The 21,810-nt window shown below is 48.2% G+C and overlaps 2 protein-coding genes across 3 annotated transcripts in view; one reads left to right on the top strand and one right to left on the bottom strand.

Moving 5' to 3' along the window:
* Positions 1-16,371, top strand: part of LOC1275679 (epidermal growth factor receptor) — a 34,075-nt gene extending 17,704 nt beyond the window's left edge. Inside the window, exons 2-10 of one of the 2 annotated variants that reach the window (XM_061663088.1) lie at positions 9,516-10,233; positions 10,303-10,810; positions 10,880-11,051; positions 11,151-11,283; positions 11,365-11,672; positions 11,744-13,748; positions 13,804-13,931; positions 14,017-14,027; positions 14,062-14,199. In XM_061663088.1, the coding sequence (XP_061519072.1) occupies positions 9,516-10,233; positions 10,303-10,810; positions 10,880-11,051; positions 11,151-11,283; positions 11,365-11,672; positions 11,744-13,748; positions 13,804-13,931; positions 14,017-14,027; positions 14,062-14,199 (4,121 nt within the window). Of the gene's footprint in view, positions 1-9,515; positions 10,234-10,302; positions 10,811-10,879; positions 11,052-11,150; positions 11,284-11,364; positions 11,673-11,743 lie in introns of both variants that reach the window. The other variant, XM_314949.4, reaches the window with a different exon arrangement.
* Positions 16,372-18,127: 1,756 nt separating this feature from the next.
* LOC1275678 (paired box pox-neuro protein) overlaps positions 18,128-21,810 on the bottom strand; it is a 32,416-nt gene continuing 28,733 nt past the window's right edge. The window contains exons 6-7 of the mRNA XM_314947.5: positions 18,993-19,864; positions 18,128-18,910 (exon numbers count right to left, since the gene is read on the bottom strand). Of these exons, the coding sequence (XP_314947.5) occupies positions 18,524-18,910; positions 18,993-19,864 (1,259 nt within the window). The 3' untranslated portion in view covers positions 18,128-18,523. The remainder of the gene's footprint in view (positions 18,911-18,992; positions 19,865-21,810) is intronic.

The raw sequence follows: 21,810 nt of genomic DNA, 5'->3' as shown, positions 1-21,810 counted from the left end.
AAGGAGAGAGAGGGAGGGTGGAAAAGAGATGAAAAACAACCAAACCATCATTAACGTTCCCACTTTTTGTTTCCAACCGCCGTGACAAGATACAAATACTCTTCCCTCCAAAAAAGACGGCCCCGAAAGCGGAGCTGCGTTGAAACTTTCCCGACGCACGGTTCGTCGTCTGTCGGCGCGTTGAAGTCTTTTGGCGTTTCGTACGGAGCGACGTGCGAGCGCGCGTTTTGCTAAAATTCACGCCTAGCGGTGAGCCGCACATTTACACATTCGCCTCAAGTGGAAGGGCTTTTTTGTTGGTTTTTTGGCCGTCCCCTCCTGTTTCTCCTGTTCCATTAAACCCCTTCGCATCCTCCTTGGAATCTCCACCCCATAGCCCGGAGATTCGCTCGTAAATCAAAGTGACGCAAACAATATTTCTCCCCTTTGCGTTTCCCCTGCGCCGCGCTTTTCGTGGTCGTTTAAGTTTTTGGCGAGTGAGTGATTCTTTTGCCCGGCGGCACTGGCGCCACACTGGTTGAACCGAAAATCGTTCCAACGCAGGTAAAACGTTCAAAAGCTTCATTTCACAACGTGAAGATCGCTTACTTTCCAATACACCAAATTCCCAAGACGGAATTCGAAAAAAAAATACAAACAAACCAAAAAAAGTTACGCAAAATCAAGGTTTTGGAATACATTTTATGCACCCTCGAGGAAGGTGGTTGCCAACACTCGTTGACAGATGGGGCTAAAGAGTATGACCGGATTGTTTTTAAATCCACACCACAGCACAGCACTCGGCCGAATGAGATGACGAACCCGGACAGCAAATCGCACAAACGTGACTGCGTGATGCGTCGGTGTGTGACGGCCACACATCGGCCAGCCGGATACGAATGTTTGGAACTGTTTAAAAAAACGCTAAAATTCCCGAGAGGAGGGGGCGAAAAAAAACTCGAACACCATTAGCGTCTAGCGTCGTCAGCGTGTTTAGCTTTGTTTGACCATGTTTGGCACTTTTTTGGGTAAATCATTCCACCAACATCGTCGCCTCCCGTTTGCCCATTCGTGGCATGTTCTTTAACGGTTCTTTTTCGGGCTGCCATTCGTATGGGACTTACTTTTTTTGTTGTTAAAGTCTGGCGCGGGATGAAGAACGCAGGAAGGCAACGCTTGGAGATGGGGAAAGCTGAATAATTGAATTTCTTCACTTTGCATGTTATTTTTGAAGCAATCGTTTTGTCGTTTGTTTTTTTTTCTTGTATGTGTGTGTTGGTTGGCATACATTTGTCCCCGCCATTGGATTCTCCACCTCTGGCAGAACAGGTGCAATAGAGATCAGAATGAGAGAAGGAAAGAGAGCGCGCGACACGGATCTCTGGGAAGGAATGTCAACCTACACCGTCAGCGGTTTTTGGGGGCGATAATTTGTCTCAATCGTCACATAATCGAGCAATCGCAACGGCAGCAACAGCAGCGAACCCGTGATTAATGAAACGCATTTAGGCCGCGCTCGGTCGCCTGCGAACGGTTTGACGCCATCCGGGAGGGTTTTTTTTACCAGCGGAGAAGAGGTGTTTTGTTCTCGGTCGTTTGCAAAATGGTGTTTGATTGTCGGGATTTTATCTGTTTCTTGACTGACGGTGACCGGCTCTTATCAGTGGCGACACTGGGGAACGATTTTAGCTGCCAATCCCAAAGAAAAACAGGCAGAAAAAGGCGATCATCCATTAAGCGAAGAAAGAGGCAGAAAAGGAGAAGCTTAAAAAAGGAATTAATTACTATTAATACCACTTTAGGCTAATGGTCTTCACCCGACCGTCCCTCCCGGTGGAATAAAATCTTTGATAGAGAAGAACGAATCACTTGGAAAGTGCGGTTTTGCGGTCGGATTTCTTCCCCACTTGGATCTTCGTTTTTGTAACCGAACATTCTTGGAACAGGTTCCTAAACAATCGTTAAATACGCGCAAGTAGTTAAACCTCATCAGCGCTGCACGATCGTTTGCGCCATCTCGACGACACACGTGTTGCTGGTGTGTCCGATGGGACAAACTTCTTGAAAAATAGTCATCAGCAAAACCTTCTCCCTCCTCCCTGGCTGGTACCCATAAAATAAACGCTTTTAATTAGCTAGCGACTTCATCTCTTCTCCCCTTTGCTTTCGTCCAATACTCTTCGCTCTACGACGGCGAAAAATCGTTTTTGGAGAAGATTTTTCGGCAGCAAACCGTGATCGTGATTGCAGTCGCTTCGTTTTTTTTCTGCCGCGAAACATTTTAACGACCACTGTGGAGCAGCTCTCGTGACGGAATCATAAAGATATTCCAACGTCAAGCACGCACACGAACGCAATCGAGATGCCGACATACACGCGCGAGTTTTTCTCTCTCTATACAACCACCACGAGATGAAACGGTGCGATGCGCGGCACGTAACGATGTTGAATTTATTGCGCTCCGCGAACCGCGCGCTTGTGTTTGACGTTTTCGATCGCGCACACAAAATGGTGAATATTGATATTGGTTCGATCGGCGGGTGTTTTTGTTCGTGTGTGCACATGTGTGTGCGTGTGGCTGTGTGGGAAAGAAAAAAAACTATTCAACACGATATCGAAATCACACCGAAACCGGAACGGAAACTGCTCTCTTGTGCAATGTTTCTTGCGCCATGCCGGTGGGAAGAAGACGATCCAACGCGATAATGTCGTTCGTCCCCAAATCGATGTCTCTCCCGCAGCATCATGCGTGAATAATTAGTTGCTCATGAAAGTGCACACACACAGACACATTGAGCCGAAAATGTCTCTGTATGCGTCATGGCACACATGGATCGCATGGCCACACTACCAAGAAGCAATAAAACGGAGAAGCCTAAAATCACGATCACGATCACCTCATCCTCCTTCTTCTTGCCATCGCGGTGGAGGTCATTAATTTCTGAGGTAACCGTCACTGTGTGAGAATATGAGAGCTAGAGTTTTATTTCACTTTTTATCATTCGTCTCGCGAAAGGAATAAAAATCTCTCTCCATCTTCAGCGTCTTCGAATTCCAAACTCGAACATCAACAACAAAAAAAGGCCACAACCTGAGGCACTGAAGGGAATCTACGGTGAAGATCCAAGAAATCAAGGTTCATCGGACATTCAAAAGCCTTCCTTCCATATGCCATCCATCATTTCGAAGTGCGTTCTGTCCATCTCGTGGTTGGATTCCGTGATCTTTGTCTTCATCTCTCTGTCTCCCTCACTCTCTCTCTCTCTCTCTTTTCATACTTCTCCATTCCAACCACTCCTCACGGGATGCTGTGTGGTGCCTCGCAGCAGAAACATTAACGATCGTTTTGCCTTCCATGTTTTTCTTCCTGCTGATCTTCTCCAACCGAAAGCCCTCTTCTCTTGCTGCTGCTGCTTCTTGCCTCTACAGTGTGCCTTTACGAAACATTCCAACTGACCGCGCAAGGGGCAGCAGCGCTCCGAAAAACGTTTAGCGATGGTTTAACGGCCACGGCTACCCGAACTCCGCCTCGCTGGTAGGGCCTGTTGCCGTTGAGATTAGGTATTGTCCAGTGCGCGTACGCGCGAGGCGAAGAACAACGTCATCGCAGTGAGGCGCAAGAACTAAATCGTACGTTACCAGCGCGTACGTGCCAGCTACTCTGCTCTATGTTGCGTGTCTGCGTGTACGTTGTGCTTCGAAACATTCCTCCGAGCGGGAATGGTTGAACGGATCTAACTGTGTTTATTTTTTCCCTCTTTGTGCTTCGTCATTTTTTGTTGCTGTGTATGTTTCCTTTCTATATCACTCACTCACTCTCTCTCTCCCTTCATGTGAGGTTGCATCATTCCATCTTCATTAACCATAGCTTGTTAGGGCCCCAAAGAACAAGCCATAAAAATAACACAGTTGAACTCCCTTTTTTCGTGTGTGCGTAGTTGCTATGTTACTGCTTCTATACGCCTCATTTGGGAAGAGTTCTCCAAAAAAAAAGCACCTCGCTAGAAAGTGTGAATCGGAACAAATAGAACCCGCTATTAGGTGATGGTTGCTGGATGGGTAGACCGCCACAAGAACAGGGCCGGTGAGTCTATGGGAATAAGAAACTGTTAAAAGATGGCCAGACCGACCAGTGATCTATTCTTGTTTATTTTTCTTGGAGGTGATATCCTTCAAAAACGTCTCAATTGAACCTTTTTCAAGCAAGGCAGCGCTAGCGCTGGTGGGCAGCAGTGGTGCTGCAATTAAAACAGGCAACTCCAACACTCAGCGCGCTTCAAGTAGAGGAGGTTTCACTTCCAGATGACGGATACATCGCTACAAGATGCCGACCAACACCTACGGGAAGTGCTTTTTGGAGACGACGAACCACCCCAAACACTGACCACACAATGTCCTCGCATCGCGCGCATAGGTCCCCATTGTGCACCCGACGCTTGCACAATGCGTGTAAACGAAGCGTGGCTCCAAAATGCAGGCGCAAAAAGGGCTAGCCCGAGCCGTGTGTTGACTTTTCGTTCCCGCTCTCCACCTTCACAAACCTCGAAAAAGGTTCGCCGCCTATCCAAAAACTTGGTCGTCTTGGTCGCGTGGCACTTCGTTCCCACTCGCCTTTTTTTTTTTTTTTGGTTGGTGGTCATGTGTGGGCGCGGTGGGTTCAGTCGTTGTTTTGGTTCACTTTTACGCTCGTTCTCCTCCACCTTGCTGCGGGGGCGGGTCAAAAAAGCATCTTTTTACGCGTACGCCACACCAGTGCGCCAGTGCGGGAATGCGTGGGGTATCGAAGCTTTCGTGTGCGTACGGCCACGACCAGCTTTTACCACATTTTACTACCGAGTGTCGTATTTTACATTTTTTGATCGCTTTTTTTTTCGCTGGCGCTGGTCGTTGTTGTTGCGGGAATTGTCGAGCGCTTTGCCGTCTAATGGAACGCGCGCGAGATCGTTGGACGCGGATGAACGCAACGCTAAATTGCTTTTATGTGACGTTTTCGCTCGTTTAGCCTGATTCAGCTGGGCAGATGAGGGAGTTTACAGGCACAAAACAGGTAAAGCAAGGGACGGGATCGGGATTGCGGGATCCGGTGTGTATGTGCGAGATCTTGGAATCTGTCTTACCATCCCTCTGGGGGGAGAAATACATCGATTGGGTGCCAGTGTCCCTGGAGCAAAGAATCACGGGAAAGGAAAGTAAATGCAGTCAGTTTGCGACTCTTAAAACAACAGAAAGAGACGGACACTAACAGAGAAAGAGATCAAGCACAAGATCACCGTGAAGGACTGGCAAAAAACAACAAGCAACCCAGAAATGTGTGCCCCATTCCTCACAAGCGTCAGCTCCGGTCAACCTGTTTCGACCGGGACGTGCGTTAGTTGACGTGTGATTAATATTAATTTATGTAATCACTCAGCGTAGATTCGAAATAAGTCCGAACTGCAAGCAAAAGACACATACGCACACACACACACACGCATGACATGTGTTGCTCTCCCCAGCAACCTGGCCCGGAGTGACGGATTGGCAGGGCCCCGGACTGGCTGAAACGGCCGGGGTTCGCTCCCATTATCATAATGCATCCCCGAGCAGCAGCTTGCCGTAGAAATGCAATTTATCAGAAATTTATAAAAATTAACCCAAGCTGTGCGGCTGTGTGGTGCGCTGTTTTCCCCTCCACTGCGTTTCCCCCCCAACCCACTGCCCTAAGGGGAAGGGGAATCGAAATCGAGCACGCGCCATCAACGTGGAAGTGATTTTGTCAAGCAACCTGTTCGCTACCACTACTGCTGCCTGGGGGTAATTGCTGCTGCAATCTGGTGGTTTGTGGCGGCACAAATAGCCCAGTACTCCTGCCTCACTCCTCACTGGGAGCCCTTAGCGTTCGCATACCTTTCCTTGCCGCCTTTCCCCCACACAGCGAATTCTCGATAATCAATGAACGACGACTGTTCGGCGTATCGTTAATTATTGATCTTTTTTTTCCTCCCGCGAGAGCTCGACCAGGCTCGAAGGGATGCACGTGCTTGGTTGGTGGTGGCGATGGTTTCTTTTTTCCTTGTCCCCCTCTCTCTTTCTCTCATTCGAGACCCTTTAAGACGGCCGGCTTTACAACACAACACATTCCTGTACTAATATAAATCACAACGTAAGGAGTGGAACGCGGCACGAACGGACCCAACAGTCTGATTGACAACAATCATTGAGAAAGCCTGTTCCAGCGGCTCCTCTCATTTTGCTGTGTGTGTGCGTGTGTGTGTGTTATTGTGTCCGCATATTTATGCTCGAATAAAACAGCGCTCGCTGTACATAAAATATCAATTTAAGCTCCATTCAAAATCAATCCCGAACACGCTGAAACGACGCGCAACGGTTTCTTCACGTTTTTTTGAATGATCGGACGTCTCGCTTCGACAACAACAATGTAACCATTTTTAAAGGTTACAAACCGTGTTTTTGGCCAGAGGTACAAGGGAAACATAGGAAAGGCGAAAGCTTTATCGGATGGGACAGTTTCGAGTTCGATTAGTAACGGGTTGGTAATAACCTTTTAAACAGCACAATGTGTATTCAAATTGGAAGTACAGTGCGGGAGCGAGCGAGATTCGTGATCAACTTGCACGACCCTTGGCTGCACACGCTCTCGGCACTGGCTAGGGGCTGTTGTTTTGCATTGTTTTGCAGCTCTCGGGTTGTGTGAGTCACGATTGGAGCGGGAGAAAGTATCTGACGATCATGCGAATTTTCCCACCCCTTTCTTTAGTTGTTGTTTTGCTGTAAGGGCTAAAGCCCGACATTTTCCCTCGCTAAATGTCGTGTGAGTGCAAGACTTTTGTAAGGAAAAATTCCAGGCAAGCTCATTTCACTCCAACGCCCCTATACAAGCTTCGATCGCATGGGTGGTCGAAACACCACAAAAACTAACCAGTGTCGCTCCGCGCCATTAACACACACGCCGAAACGGCGTCATAATTCTTATCAAACAAAACGTGGTAGACGCTAGTAGGTTCGATTTCGGGCGTCATTACATTACCATAACAGCTCGTTACGAGCCAACTATTATAATAATTCTTCTCACATTTGTACCTCCATCGGAAGGTTGATTTTTTTCCCCTTTTTTATGGAAAAGAACACAATCATGCACAATGGCTACCCGGGCCACGTGAGTGTTTATGTGTGTCTCGTTCGCGAGCGCAACCTGCCAACCGACTGCATCGTTTGCATTAAATCAATTTTATCGTTTCGTTGCAAAAGCTCGCTCTCTCCTCCTTCTCGTAGGAAAAGGAGGAAAAAGGAAGCGCTGAAGCACTTTAAATTAACCAACAATAAATTTACCACTAATCCGATTAGCGGGTAATCGGAGCCTATTGTCCGTCTGGTCTGGTGGACGATGGGGAGCTCAGGCGATCCTTTGCTGCCTTGATAGATTTTGTATGTGTTTGTATGTTTTTTTTCGACCACCATGTGTATCGATTTCTCTGAGAGTGAGAGGCAAAAACCGCTCCATAAAGCGGGGGATGGATGGCCCAAACAAAAGATAGATTGGTATTGAAAAGCTTTTAAAAACGCCTAAAAATGGTCACCCGCACACGCACGAGCGAGGAACCACTTTTTGGCTGCGAGTGGGAGTGCAGGAGCGAACAGAAAAAAAGTGTTAGTGTGTGTGTGAGTGGATTAATTTTAATTTGAACCCCTCCCCCTTCCCCCAATTCGAAAAAATACAATACAAACACACAAAATAACTCTCTTGGCCATGTTCGCCCACCCCGAAAAAAAGCGTAGCTAGAAGCAAAAGGAGGTTTCCCGTGCGGTGGGCGTTCAAGTCTCCCGGGCTTTACGAGCCTTGATTTTGAACCGCTTCGGGAGAACTGTTTTCCTTTTGGCTAAGATTTTATTACTTAACTTTCTAGCAGCTTTTGAGGTGGGGGGGGGGGTTGTTACAAAAGCCCGCCAAATCCCCACCCTGAGGGACGATAAGGATTAAGGCGACACGTATGGCGCTAAATATGCATTTGCACTGTTCGCACAATCTGCCCCACAAAGGCTAAGCCCTGTCGTACCAGCCTGACGAGCCCTGCTGTGCCCTGCTCGACTTTCCAGCCCCAGTTGGTCAAACAGTTTCAACACGCGCCGTTTCCGCAGAGGAGTGGCCGCATACAGACGGGCGAGCGCGCGCGCGCGCGCGTACTGGCGCAACCAAAGGCGGCGAAGAATGCTCCGCGCCTCGAAAGTGTTCGCGTGGACAATGGTTCGACGTCGGGGCAGCTCGCGCGTCGCTGTAAAAGCTGTAAAGCGGGTGATGAATGTTCGCCTTCTTTTCCACCCCAACAGCGTCGAAGAAGAAGCAAACAGGCAGGGCAGAAAAGCATAAAGAAGGAAAGAATTCTGTGCCGCTGGATACGATACCCCCGTGTGCCGGACAGCAACTTTCCGTTGGAGCAGTACGTGTACAGGACAAACATTGTTGAACAGGGGGGAAAGGGGACAGGGTTAGAGCGCTGGGCTGGCGTTTTTTTATTGCTTTCGACGCCGTCGTGTAAGTCGCATGTTCGGGCCATACAAACGGGCACAAACAACAGCACCGTGGTTGTGTGTGTCACCGGAGGTCTTCCTTCGACGATGCATTGGGCTGAGGTGAGGTTGGTGATCTTGTGGTCTATTTTTTGTATCGCTGATACCCAAGAGCTGCAATAACTCCCCACAGAAGAGAGGCATAAAGTCTCGCCATGATAAAAAAAAGAAGAAACAGAACGAACAGGAATCCTACCATTGCCCGGTCCCAGGCCGAGAACGCCAAGAAGCGAACGACAGCAAAAAAGGGTCAATAAAACGGCGTGTCTCTAAGTCCGCGCGCCGGCTGCTTCATTATTTATTCATATAACGAACGTGTGCGGCGTACCGAAAGTGTCGTTGCGTCCAGTCCAGGTTGGACCTAAAAGGTCGTCCCCGGTGGTTCGGTCGGCCCGGGTGCCGCCAGCCAGTGTCAGCCGGTGTCATCTGTGCGATGTGTTGTGTCGACTCGTGTGGCTTATGACACCTCCAATTCTAATGGCTGCCAGCTGCCAGCTGAGGAGGAAATTGATAATTGCTCTCGAGGCGCACTGTCGAATCGATCGAAGCCACTTCGGGCCGCGACACAACTGCCGAGTGATAAATAAAACATTGGCAAACATAAAAGTTGTTTGCGACGGGCAGCCAGGCAGGCAAAAAAACTAACACAAAACGCAATAAAATGCTGACCACTCGCTTCGGAATGTATGTTGCTGTCTATGCGAATGTCCACTATGCGAATAGGGCCAGCTGCCATGCGATCACCTAAGATTAGATAGCTCCGGCGAGAGTTTCGTTTCTCTAATTGAAGTTTTGCTCCTGGGGAATCACATCTGTCAGTGATAAGAATCAATAAGCAGGCTGTGAGCATCGAGCACGAGCGACACACGAACGGCACGTGCCCTACCTGTCCAGCAAATCATAAATATTGATTAGAAATAGCGTGTCCCCCTTGACTAACGAGCGCCTTCCTTTCTGTTTCCTCTCCGCAGTATGCATCGGTACGAATGGGCGGATGTCGGTGCCGGCGAACCGCGAGTATCATTACAAAAATTTGCGCGACCGCTACACCAACTGCACGTACGTGGACGGCAATCTGGAGATCACCTGGATCCAGAACATCACCGATCTGAACTTTCTCCAGCACATCCGCGAGGTGACCGGGTACGTGCTGATCAGCCATATCGATCTGCCGCAGGTGATACTGCCCCGGCTGCAGATCATCCGCGGCCGGACCACCTTCAAGCTGAACAAGTGGGAGGAAGCGTACGGGCTGTTTGTGTCGTTCTCGCACATGAACACGCTGGAGCTGCCGGCACTGCGCGACATTCTCGGCGGGTCGGTCGGTTTCTTCAACAACTACAATCTGTGCCACATGAAGTCGATCAACTGGGAGGAGATACTGTCGGCACCGCAGACGAGCATGCAGTATACGTTTAACTTTTCGTCGCCCGAGCGGGTGTGCCCTCCGTGTCATCCGTCGTGTGAGGTGGGATGCTGGGGAGAGGGCGCACACAACTGTCAGCGGTTTAGCAAGCTGAACTGTTCGCCCCAGTGCTCGCAGGGACGCTGTTTTGGGCCGAAACCTAGGGAATGTTGCCATCTGTTCTGTGCCGGCGGTTGTACCGGTCCGACCCAGTCTGACTGTTTGGCGTGCAAGAACTTCTACGACGATGGCGTCTGCAAGCAGGAGTGTCCACCGATGCAGATGTAAGTATTGGCGAGCATCTAACAAATTCACAAACAGCGCTTACTAATGCTCTTGCCTGCACCTTACAGATATAATCCAACAAACTACTTCTGGGAACCGAACCCAGACGGGAAGTACGCATACGGTGCAACCTGCGTGCGGAAATGTCCCGAGCATCTACTTAAAGACAACGGTGCGTGTGTCAGAAAGTGTCCGAAAGGGAAGATGCCACAAAACAGTGAGTGTGTACCGTGTAAGGGCGTCTGTCCAAAGACGTGCCCCGGCGAAGGCATCGTGCACTCGGACAACATTGGCAACTACAAAGACTGTACGATCATTGAGGGATCGCTCGAGATTCTCGACCAATCGTTCGATGGGTTCCAGCAGGTGTACACGAACTTCTCGTTCGGCCCGCGGTACATCAAGATCGATCCGGATCGGCTGGAGGTGTTTTCCACGGTGAAGGAGATTACGGGTTTCATCAACATTCAGGCACACCATCCGAACTTTACCACGCTCAACTACTTCCGCAATCTGGAGGTGGTCGGTGGCCGTCAGCTCAAGGAGAATCTGTTTGCCTCGGTGTACATTGTGAAGGTAAGAGCTAGGGAGGAAAAGAGATCTTACTGGAACTGGGAATAATATTAATGATGTTGTTGGTTACAGACATCACTGAAATCGCTAGAACTGAAGTCACTCAAGCGCGTCAACTCGGGCTCGATCGTGATACTGGAGAATAGCGATCTATGCTTCGTGGAGGACATTGACTGGAGCGAAATCAAGAAGAGCTCGGATCACGAGGTGATGGTGCAGAAGAATCGTAACGCTACCGAATGTCGTAAGTATCGCCAAAAATCATCTTGATATGGATATCTGATGTGATATCACAAAAGGAAGACATCTAATGATTGTTTTTTTTCTTCTTTATCAACTCCAGATGAAGAAGGAATGGAATGTTCGGAGCAATGTTCCAAGGCTGGTTGCTGGGGTAAAGGACCAGAACAGTGCTTGGAGTGTAAGAACGTTAAGTACAAAGGAAAGTGTTTGGATAGTTGCAAGAGCTTGCCAAGGTACGTAGATAGCGCACACTTCAAAATCGAAAAGTTCAAATGATCCAATCTCTAACGACCTACATTTCCATTTCTTCACAGACTGTACTCAGTGGACTCAAAGACTTGCGGTGACTGTCACCAGGAATGTAAAGACTTCTGCTACGGCCCGAACGAGGACAACTGTGGCTCGTGTATGAATGTGAAGGATGGTCGGTTCTGTGTGGCAGAGTGTCCCACCACAAAGCATGCGATGAACGGAACCTGCATCAACTGTCACAAGACGTGCGTTGGATGTCGTGGCCCGCGCGATACGATCGCACCGGACGGTTGCATCTCGTGCGATAAGGCAATCATTGGTAGTGATGCGAAGATTGAGCGCTGTCTGATGAAGGACGAATCTTGTCCAGGTAAGACGATTGAGTGGATGAAGTCCTCAGTAGAGCATCGATAAGTAATGTATGTTTCTGTTCTTTCACAGATGGCTACTACAGTGACTACGTACTCCAAGAGGAAGGCCCTCTGAAGCAACTGTCCGGCAAGGCGGTCTGCCGCAAGTGTCATCCGCGCTGCAAAAAGTGCACCGGCTACGGGTTCCACGAACAGTTCTGCCAGGAGTGTACCGGCTACAAGAAGGGCGAACAGTGCGAGGATGAATGTCCGCAAGACTTCTACGCGAACGAAGAGACACGCATCTGTCTGCCCTGCCATCAGGAGTGTCGCGGCTGTCACGGACTCGGGGACGATCACTGCGACGAATGTCGCAATCTGAAGCTGTTCGAGGGCGATCCATACGATAACGCAACCACGTTTACGTGCGTTTCCAACTGTCCGGCGTCGCACCCGTACAAACGGTTCCCTCAGGAGGCGGGCAAGATTGGACCGTACTGCTCAGCTGACTCCATGCAGAGTGGGCTGCGCATTGAGCCGCAAACGCAGGTCAAGATTGTGATGGGCAGTGTAATGGCGCTGATACTGCTGTGTGTAGTATTCGGGATTGCGTTTGTGCTGTTCAGCCGACACAAGAACAAGAAGGATGCGGTCAAGATGACGATGGCACTGGCGGGCTGTGAAGATTCGGAACCATTGCGACCATCGAACGTTGGGCCTAACCTAACGAAGCTGCGCATTATTAAGGAGGCGGAGATACGGCGTGGTGGCGTGCTTGGGATGGGAGCTTTTGGACGCGTGTTTAAGGGCGTTTGGATGCCGGAGGGTGAGAGTGTAAAGATTCCGGTCGCGATCAAGGTGCTGATGGAGATGTCGGGCTCGGAGTCGAGCAAAGAGTTCCTGGAGGAGGCGTACATTATGGCGTCGGTGGAGCATCCTAATCTGCTGAAGCTGTTGGCTGTTTGTATGACCTCGCAGATGATGTTGATCACGCAGCTGATGCCGCTGGGCTGTTTGTTGGATTATGTGCGCAACAATAAGGACAAGATTGGTTCCAAGGCACTACTCAACTGGTCGACACAGATCGCACGCGGTATGGCGTATCTGGAGGAGCGACGACTTGTACATCGTGATCTTGCCGCGCGTAATGTGCTCGTGCAAACTCCTTCCTGTGTTAAAATCACCGACTTTGGTTTGGCGAAGTTGCTTGACTTCGATTCGGACGAGTATCGGGCGGCCGGTGGCAAGATGCCGATCAAGTGGCTGGCCCTGGAATGCATTCGTCATCGCGTCTTCACCAGCAAGAGTGACGTATGGGCGTTCGGTATAACGATCTGGGAGCTGCTAACGTACGGCGCTCGTCCCTACGAGAACGTACCCGCGAAAGACGTCCCCGAGCTGATTGAAATCGGCCACAAGCTACCACAACCGGACATATGCTCGCTGGACGTGTACTGCATACTACTCTCCTGCTGGGTGCTGGATGCTGACGCTCGGCCCACCTTCAAGCAGCTGGCCGAAACGTTCGCCGAGAAGGCGCGCGACCCGGGCCGGTACCTGATGATCCCGGGCGATAAGTTTATGCGCCTCCCATCCTACACCAACCAGGACGAGAAGGATCTGATACGCACGCTTGCACCGGTTGCGATGGCTGCGGCGGCAGCGGCAGCGGCGGCCGGTGCCTCCAACGTGGACGTGCCGAGCACGATCGCCGAAACGGACGAGTACCTGCAGCCAAAGACGAGACCGTCGATCATGTTACCGGGACCGTCGGCGGTCGAACCGTCGGACGAGATGCCCAAGTCACTGCGCTACTGCAAGGATCCGCTCAAGCCGGACGACGAGACGGACGGGCACGGTAAGGAGGTCGGTGTCGGTGGTATCCGGCTCAATCTGCCGCTCGACGAGGACGACTACCTGATGCCAACCTGCCAAAGCCAAAACCAGTCCACGCCGGGCTATATGGATCTGATCGGTGTGCCTGCGAGCGTCGACAATCCCGAGTATCTGATGGGATCGACGCAAGCGATTGCCGGATTGGCGCAAGGGTCGATGGGCCCGCATACACCACCGCCACCGAACACGCCGAACGGCATGCCCACACATCAGCACTCCCAGATTCAGCTGCAGCCGATACAGCAACCACTGCAGACGCTGCAACATCAGTACCAGCAGCAGTTGCAGCAACAGCAACAGCAACAGCAACAGCATCAACAGCATCAACAGCATCAACTACAACACCATCATCAGCCGCAACTGTCCCAATCCTCTCACCACTCGTCTTCTTCGCACGGCGGTCCCACCCCTTCCATCATCAGCCATACGCCGTCGCTCAGCAGCGCTAGCGGCAGCATCGGACCAAAGTCGGCCGACCAGCCCGGAGCTGCCGCCGGTCTGCACCATCAGCAGCCATCGTCGCCGCCGACGCAAACGATCGGCATCCCGCTGTCACCGACGGAGACGGAGGCGACCTCCTCCGAGCACGAGTACTACAACGATCTGCAGCGCGAGCTGATACCGCTGCACCGTAACGAAACGACTGTCTGATAACACGACGCGCACACTGCTTGCCACAGAGAGGACTGAGAAAAGTAGACAGCATTGTCTATCTAGATTGACGTACATCGAAGCCGACGGGGAATGATAGCGTTAGCAAGTTGGAACTGTTTGCATCTAGAAGGTGTTTAGAGTAAGCGTATATTAAGCAGAGTAGCAGTAGTAGTTCCCTTTGTGAAAATGTGCCTTTTTTCGGTAGTGGAAGTAGGATTTGGCGTCAAAATTCTTTTCCATCGTATCAGTGCAACTATTGTTTCCATTTATGGCTCCCTTAGTGATAGTGAATAGGGTTTGAGGAGTGTACAGGACCCTGTAGATAAGAGCTGGCGAGCTGGCACATATACCGCGTACATAGCTATTAGAAGGGTAAGAAGCTAGCGTATAACACCAGGTACTTAAAGCAAGAAAGTCACCAGATACAAAATCCACAAACGAAGTGATTAGAACAATATAACGTAGTATAGTACAACGATGAAAGCAAAAGTATGGCTGCCTGGGTGGGGGAGATACGAAAGCTTACAAAAACTCCCACAAGCCGTGTGCTGCCATGTTTCTGTGTCGAGAGAAGATCAACTGATCAGCGCTCTAGAACGATTAGCCTCCCGACGAAGCCGATGATGAGTTTATTTCATTGGAATACCTGTGATACTACTTTTAAATTTTGTACTTTTACAACGAGCAAACGTGTGTGTTTGTGAGTTTTGTTTTTAAACAGTAAGCGCTTTTTGGGATGTTGTACACCGTGGCAAGGTGACAACCATCGCCGGGAAGCGGGAGGCGAATACTAACTGAAGAATCGTCGAAGCAATCGGGCGCGCTTCATCGAGCAGTTGAACGACTAAGATCGAACACAGAACCCACACATAGTAACGATGATAATTGCAATGAATAGATTTCCTGTAAGTGTGTCCAGCGTTTTTTTAATGAAAACGAAGAAAGCTCCCAACAGCTGATAACCACCCAGAACGATTTTAGTGTGAACATACGATTACTATAACATTTAACAATCACTTACCTTGGCACCATGGCTGTCCCACCTGTATACTTGCCTGCATCTACCTTATGCTACTTAAACAAATTGCCCCACAATCGTTCGTTCTATTTTTATGTGTACTTTAGACTGTTGCGTTTTTGCTTCGAGGCTCGCATTCGTCGGCCTCGTCGCGTCCTTGTGTACTCCTCACATTGTTGCCACTTGCTATTCCAGCAATATTAGCTTAACAGAGCGTAACAGAACAATTCAACAAAACAATATTCGGCTACGTACTATTAGCTATTAGCACTAAGCAGTTGTGTTTTAAGCAGGTGATGTGTCTATGACTGTACATACAGACACGGTGCACTGTAAAGCCCAAATCGAATAACTGTACTTGTACTCTTACCTTGTGTAGGCTTGTAGGGATTAGTAGATGGAAGGACACCATGTAAATAGGGTTTAGTCGGTATAGATTAATAGATAGGAGGAAAAGTTTAAAGAAGTTAAGGGGGAGAGATCGTATATATATACCTATAGGAACTGAGCTCAATTTTAGGCGAGCTTTAAGTGAGGGCTCGAAACGCCAGATCGTCGTTTTAGTGTATGTAAAGTGTAAAACATAAAACCACGAATGTCGAATGCCAGGCACATTGTAGCAGATTTTAAGCACACACAAACCAGATGGATGATGCCAATCCCAGGATGTCTATCTGGAGGCATATTATTGCCCTTCACACATACACACACACAAACTGTCAAGGAGAGCTTAAACAGAAAAGCAATAGTAGAAGTACAACGAATCGAAGTGCTCCACATCCGGCAGAACGATACAACAATAGAGACGCGCATACTTATTACGAAATCGTGCCATTGTGAAGTCGTCTACGTCTGAAGTGTGCGTTTTTGCTGGAGATGGTGTTAGTTGATAGAAGAGCGTGTAGGAGCTCCTCCCTTGAGTCTTACCCAGTCTTTCCATGCCGGGTGGGTGTGTGTGTGTGTGTGTGAGTGTGTACACTACGTTTCTTCGTTAGGATCTAGTGAAGGAGCAGCTGGGGCAGCAAGGAAACGGCGACACTGCTGGGCATGTCAGGCATGTAACCTTCTGGTAGTGCATTTGTTAGGTGGAAATGTAACGAGGGATCCTTAATTGTTGACAATTTTAAATTATACGCATTTTAAAATAATAATTTTCTGTGTCTGGTTTCGTTTATTTGTTGTGTGGAAAGAAAATCGAATACTGCTTCACTAAGATCCCCTAATATGTCTTGGAAATTTGCTTTCAAATTCAAAAGTATGTCCCCTTTGTAGTCTTTATCAGAATACAAGCAGTTTGTTTAGTTATACTTAACGCTCTCCAACAGTAAGCCCCAAAAACAAGATTGGTAAAATTGATTATTGAGTGTGTTCATTGACTGTGTTCTCCGTAACATGCTTCATATGATACTGATAACTTATGATTTCGTTGTTTAATCAATAGTAATAACAACGAAACCTTCTTAGCCGCGTTCGAGAGAAAGATGTTCAAAAGGATACTTGGTCCCGTATGTGTGGAAGGACAATGAAGGAACCGCTATAATGACGAGCTATACGAGATGTACGGCGACCTCACTGTCGTGCAGCGTATCAAGCTCGCCAGGCTTCGGTGGGTGTACGCACGGAAACGGACGACCCAGCCCGTAAAGTGTTTTTAGGTCGTCCACAAGGACAGAGGCCCAAACTGAGGTGTTTTAGGCCTAAACTGAGGTGGCAAGATGGCGTGAAGGCGTCCGCCATTAAGGCCGGTATAACGGACTGGCAGACGAAGGCGCGAGACCGTGAGCGGTTTCGGAAACTCCTAAGGCAGACCAATACCGCAAAGTGGTTGTGCCGCCGGATAAGTAAGTAACGTAGTAATAACAACAAAGGCTACAGGAAATATGAAATTTATTCATTTATATCACATTCAGATTCAAAACCTAAAAACACAAAAATACTAAATGTTAAAATAACAAATTTTTATCATAAAATGTTCGACAATAGGGCAGCACTGCGTGAGCAAGCATGGTATACAAGCTTGTATGCATTTTACAAGTTTCCTGCAAGTTATGCGTATCACATCGAATGGCTGCGTACCACTCACAGTTATGTACGCAGCCATTTTTTTTTTTTTCATTTCGTTTATTCTGATTTTCCGGGGGAAAAGGAAACGTTAAAAATTAGGTTTATTTGTAAGTCATTGCAGTAGATGAGATCTAATGAACATTAATTTCAAAACAATCATGTATTATTGAATTGAGTTAGGAAATAATAATTTTATTTATCATTATAAAAATAAAATTGCGTTGAGTAGCTGTTCATATTCATTAAAATTCAAATCAAAGTTTAATTACAAGAACTACCATATCAAACAAACTGTACAAGAGTACAGGTGGCCCCGAAGATACGACTGTATTTGGAACCGAAAAAATGTCCCAAAGCAAGGCGTAAAGCAGGCGTCGAAATAGTCGTATGTAGAATATATGTGACAAATATATTCTCAACTATTCGCTAGATATATACTGCAACAGTTTCATCATCTTAAAAAGCGATTCCTCAAATTCGAGGTCTTTTCAACGTGATACTTATTTGTATCATAAGCTGTCATCTGTCATCTGTTTTAAAAACCATCGCTTAAATTTGCTATTTAATTGCACAGAGCGTGTAGAAAGAACATATAACCTTTGTAGTTGGTTCTAAACCAATGAGGTGCCCAAGATGGTGTCCCCGTCCAGACATTTCTTCGGTGAACTTCTTCTTTGAGGCGCTGTACTACGAGAAAGACCTTCCAACGCAATAATACATTCAACAAATCACTCATACGCTTAAATCTACATCTTACCTCTGATTAGAATTCGAAGTTGTTTGGATTATTGCAGCTTTTGTCATCAAATGAATTAAAACAATACAATTATTAAACGATCATTTTAATTTAATTTCACAATCAGTTTATTGCTTTGCTAAACAGTACAATCATGATACAGTTTTCAGCGGATGTGAAGGTGCTCATTTGTGTTCTTTTGCTGGTATCTTACAGATAACTAATGCCTAGAAAACAATCAATACTTAAGTCGTTGGTTAATAAATTAGCTTACACTACAAACATTCTATCTTTGCTAAGCAACGGATCCTTCCTTTTTTCTCATTTCCCTGGATAAGTTACAACTTAATGATGAAGAAATCAAACAATCCACTACCGTACCGTTGGTTAATGCAAAGCTCACTGGTTATTTGTGCTACTGCTTATGACTGTATTTACAACTGGGTCACTCTTTTCTGTACAAAACCACTTTGTACATACGGAAACTGTTCCATTCCAGGAAATTAATCACAAATTTCTATGTTAATACTATTTTCACTATTTGTATCGGTCAGCTTGGAGCGAACGACCGCCGAAACGATGCTGCACCCTTCCGAATCCTCTCCAGCCGACTGGGGCGATGAGGATGACCGGTAGTCGGAGGACGATTTGCAGCGCACCGCAGTGACGGGTATGCCCGTAGGGGATGGACAAGATTTGGACGGGGAAACCGACGGGGAGCATTGGTAATGGTGGTACTTGTCGTCCAGCGGCGAGTCCGTCGGAGTCTTTCTCGAGGAGTCCGAAATGCAGGTGATGGTAACTCGATCGTCGATCTTCTGTTTCTTGCTTTCGGGCTTCTTGAGCAGCTCCTCGATCGAGTATGGATTGCGCTTCTTCGAAATGGATGTCTATAATTATGGAAAAGGATAAACACATTGTTAATGAACTGCTTTGAACCCAACGCCAGTTGAATATGAAACTTCTACTCACCCTCAGCTCATCATGATTGTCCGAAGAGTCGTCACTGTTCACGTCCGTGATCTGTACCGGTGACGATGACGCATTAGAAGCCGTCGTATCACTGCGCAAACTGGACTCGATTTGCCCTGGGAATGGCGCACCACCACCGAAAGGATTGCCGTACGTAAAGTACCCATGAGGGAAGGCTGCTGCTGCTGCGGCTGCTGCTGCTGCGGCCGCTGCTGCCGCCGCTGCCGAAGAAACTGTGGAAGGATCCGCTCCGGGGGCATGCTGACCACGGTTTGCCGCATAGAACAGACTCGTGTTCCAGATCCAGTGCTTCGGAAGGTACGGCATCTGGGCTGGGTTGGGTGGGGCCGACGACACTGGTGTGCTACCGGTCGGCGTGGACCGAGTGGAGGACGATGGTTCACTCTTGGAGTCACCGCCTTTCGGAGAGCTTAGATCTGGCATGCTCACAGAAGGTGACGGTTTGCCATGCTGCTGCTGCTGGTGATGGTGATGGTGATGCTGGTGAGGGTTGTGTCCTGCTGTCAAGGGTTGAGTTTGCAGAGGAGATACTGTATGCTGGTGATGCATTTCTGGTGGCTGTTTGGTAGTTCCGGTCGGTGGGAGACTTTCGTGCTGGATGATGTTGACGGCAGCCGTCCGTTGAACCATCGGACCGGGCGCTCCCGGGGGAGATCCGTACGGGGAGTGATGGTGCGGGAGGTTGGGATGCTTCGAGGCGTGGTCGGGTGAGACGGCAGCCATACTGTAGCGGTACTGGTTGAGCAGTGCCTGATGCTGCTCTAGCGTTTGACTGTAGAGCGGGTGAGAGGACATCGCTTTCGACTGCATGTAGGCGCTGGACGAGTGGGACGATTCGCGTAGCATTTGTTCTGTGGAAATAAAAAAAAAGACAAAAAGGATGAAAATCAATTCGAGAGACAAATAACAGATGTTTGTTTGTAGAATTAATGCATAATTTGATAAATTAGTGCCGATAATTCAAACGATCGGAAGAAACTTCTTAAGACATAAATTAATAAGTCATTGAAAATTCAGAACCAAGACTTTTTTCTGATAGATTTCACGAGTTTCAAATGTATTACCTGATTTCCGTTAAATAATAATGAGACGAAATGGTCATCGAGTCAAGAAGCATTGAAATTCAATGACTAATTTGAGTTACAAACAGTTGATTAGTCTGTCATCAATACATTCAAGATTTGATTTCTAAACGATCGCACGTTGTAACAACCATACATTTGCATTATCCTACCATGGAACTGGCCTCCAGAGCACTATTTATCAGACTTAACTCATCCTTCGGAGGCTTTCGCAACGCTTCAGCTTTGATCTTTCCTGGTCTATAATTTAGTTTTTCTCAAAATCCTAACATAATCTCACCTCAAATCGTTCCACAAAAAGCCATTCTCCATAAACCCGTATTAGAATCAACGCTTCTAATGCAGCTCACTTCCACACATCACGCTTAACGATCGGTTTCCCGAGCACCGGCCACTCATTCCGGCTGGCACCTTGAGAGTGGCGCAAATTTGCATAAAAATCATGATGAAACGTTACAAATATGCATTCGTGCGCGCCTTCTTTTCGCACTATCGCACTTCACAGCGCACCTTCACCAGCTGTGCAAGCTGCGAAACATCGTGCTAGAGGGAGTGAAGCAAAGAAAGAAAAAACAACCCCCCCAAAAACGGCTCCCTTCACAAACCAAACAACGGTCAAACGGTGCTGTCAGTAGGGGCACAATTAGGAAGCTTACTTCCGAACGGCAGCAGTAGCAGTCACTGAAGTCGTTCAGCAGAAGTCGTTCTCTGGTTCGTCCTTGCTCACCGAAGAATGACGAAACAGCAAGTCGCCAATTCTTCCGAGTAGTGATTAAATGACCTAATAAAGTGCACAATCAGCAATCGAAACACGGAGACGACGTAGGAGACGACCGCGTGATCAGACTGACCGACTTGACTGATTGTCTGTCAAGAGGTCTCTCATTACCGGTTCATATCGCAGTGCAATTATCAAATTGCGCTCCCCGTTCGCGGTCCGTCCAGAAGAAGCTCACCGACTCGGCACAGCTGAAGACAACGATTTGCAACGAATGTTTGAAAGCGCAAGCAGAAAGGACGAAACAACTCTGCCAAAGAAAACAGGGGTACATCTGGCGCATGGCGCACTGGGGGTTAAAAGTGTGCTCATTGAATGATTACCCTCGGCGCACTTACGTACGTACTCATTATCGTCTGGAAGGTGGCATGGTACGGTCGACTGCGCACCTCGCAGGACGACTCCGCTCGTGCGCACGCTCTCCGCTCCGGGGCGTAAGTGAAGTTCAGCAAGTACGCCTCAATTGCGCTCTTTTGCGCACCCTCTGCGTAAGCGCATTTTTCTCCTGGCGCGTGTGCTTGCGTAAGGACACCTTTTCTCGGTGTAAAGCAAGCAAAGTTTCTTAAGTGAAATGAGAACCCTGATCATCATGATCATGTCCGCGCTGATGATGATGAAGACGGTGATGTCTGTGTTAATGTGGAGTGCTTTGAAATTATTACCCAAACCGCGGGGAGCTCGTTCGTACAGGGGGCAGCGTAATGGATGGAAGGAAGATAAATTATGCAAATTTAATTAACCACCACCAAAAATAACAAAACACCTCCCCGGACCCCACATACACCTAATGGGTGTCTTAATGTCAACAAATTTGTCATCTCGAATGTACGCCACATGCTCACACGCCAGACACGCGCGCGAGCGCTCCCGGTGTGGCCGGTGTGTTGATAATGTTGTTAAAATTGTTGCCCAAAGATGCCACTGATATGGCGTAATG

The sequence above is a fragment of the Anopheles gambiae genome, chromosome 3, assembly GCF_943734735.2.
Source record: "Anopheles gambiae chromosome 3, idAnoGambNW_F1_1, whole genome shotgun sequence".
Classification (NCBI taxonomy): domain Eukaryota; kingdom Metazoa; phylum Arthropoda; class Insecta; order Diptera; family Culicidae; genus Anopheles; species Anopheles gambiae.
The sequence above is the reverse complement of the archived record's forward strand: the minus strand, read 5'-3'. Positions and strand labels throughout refer to the sequence as shown.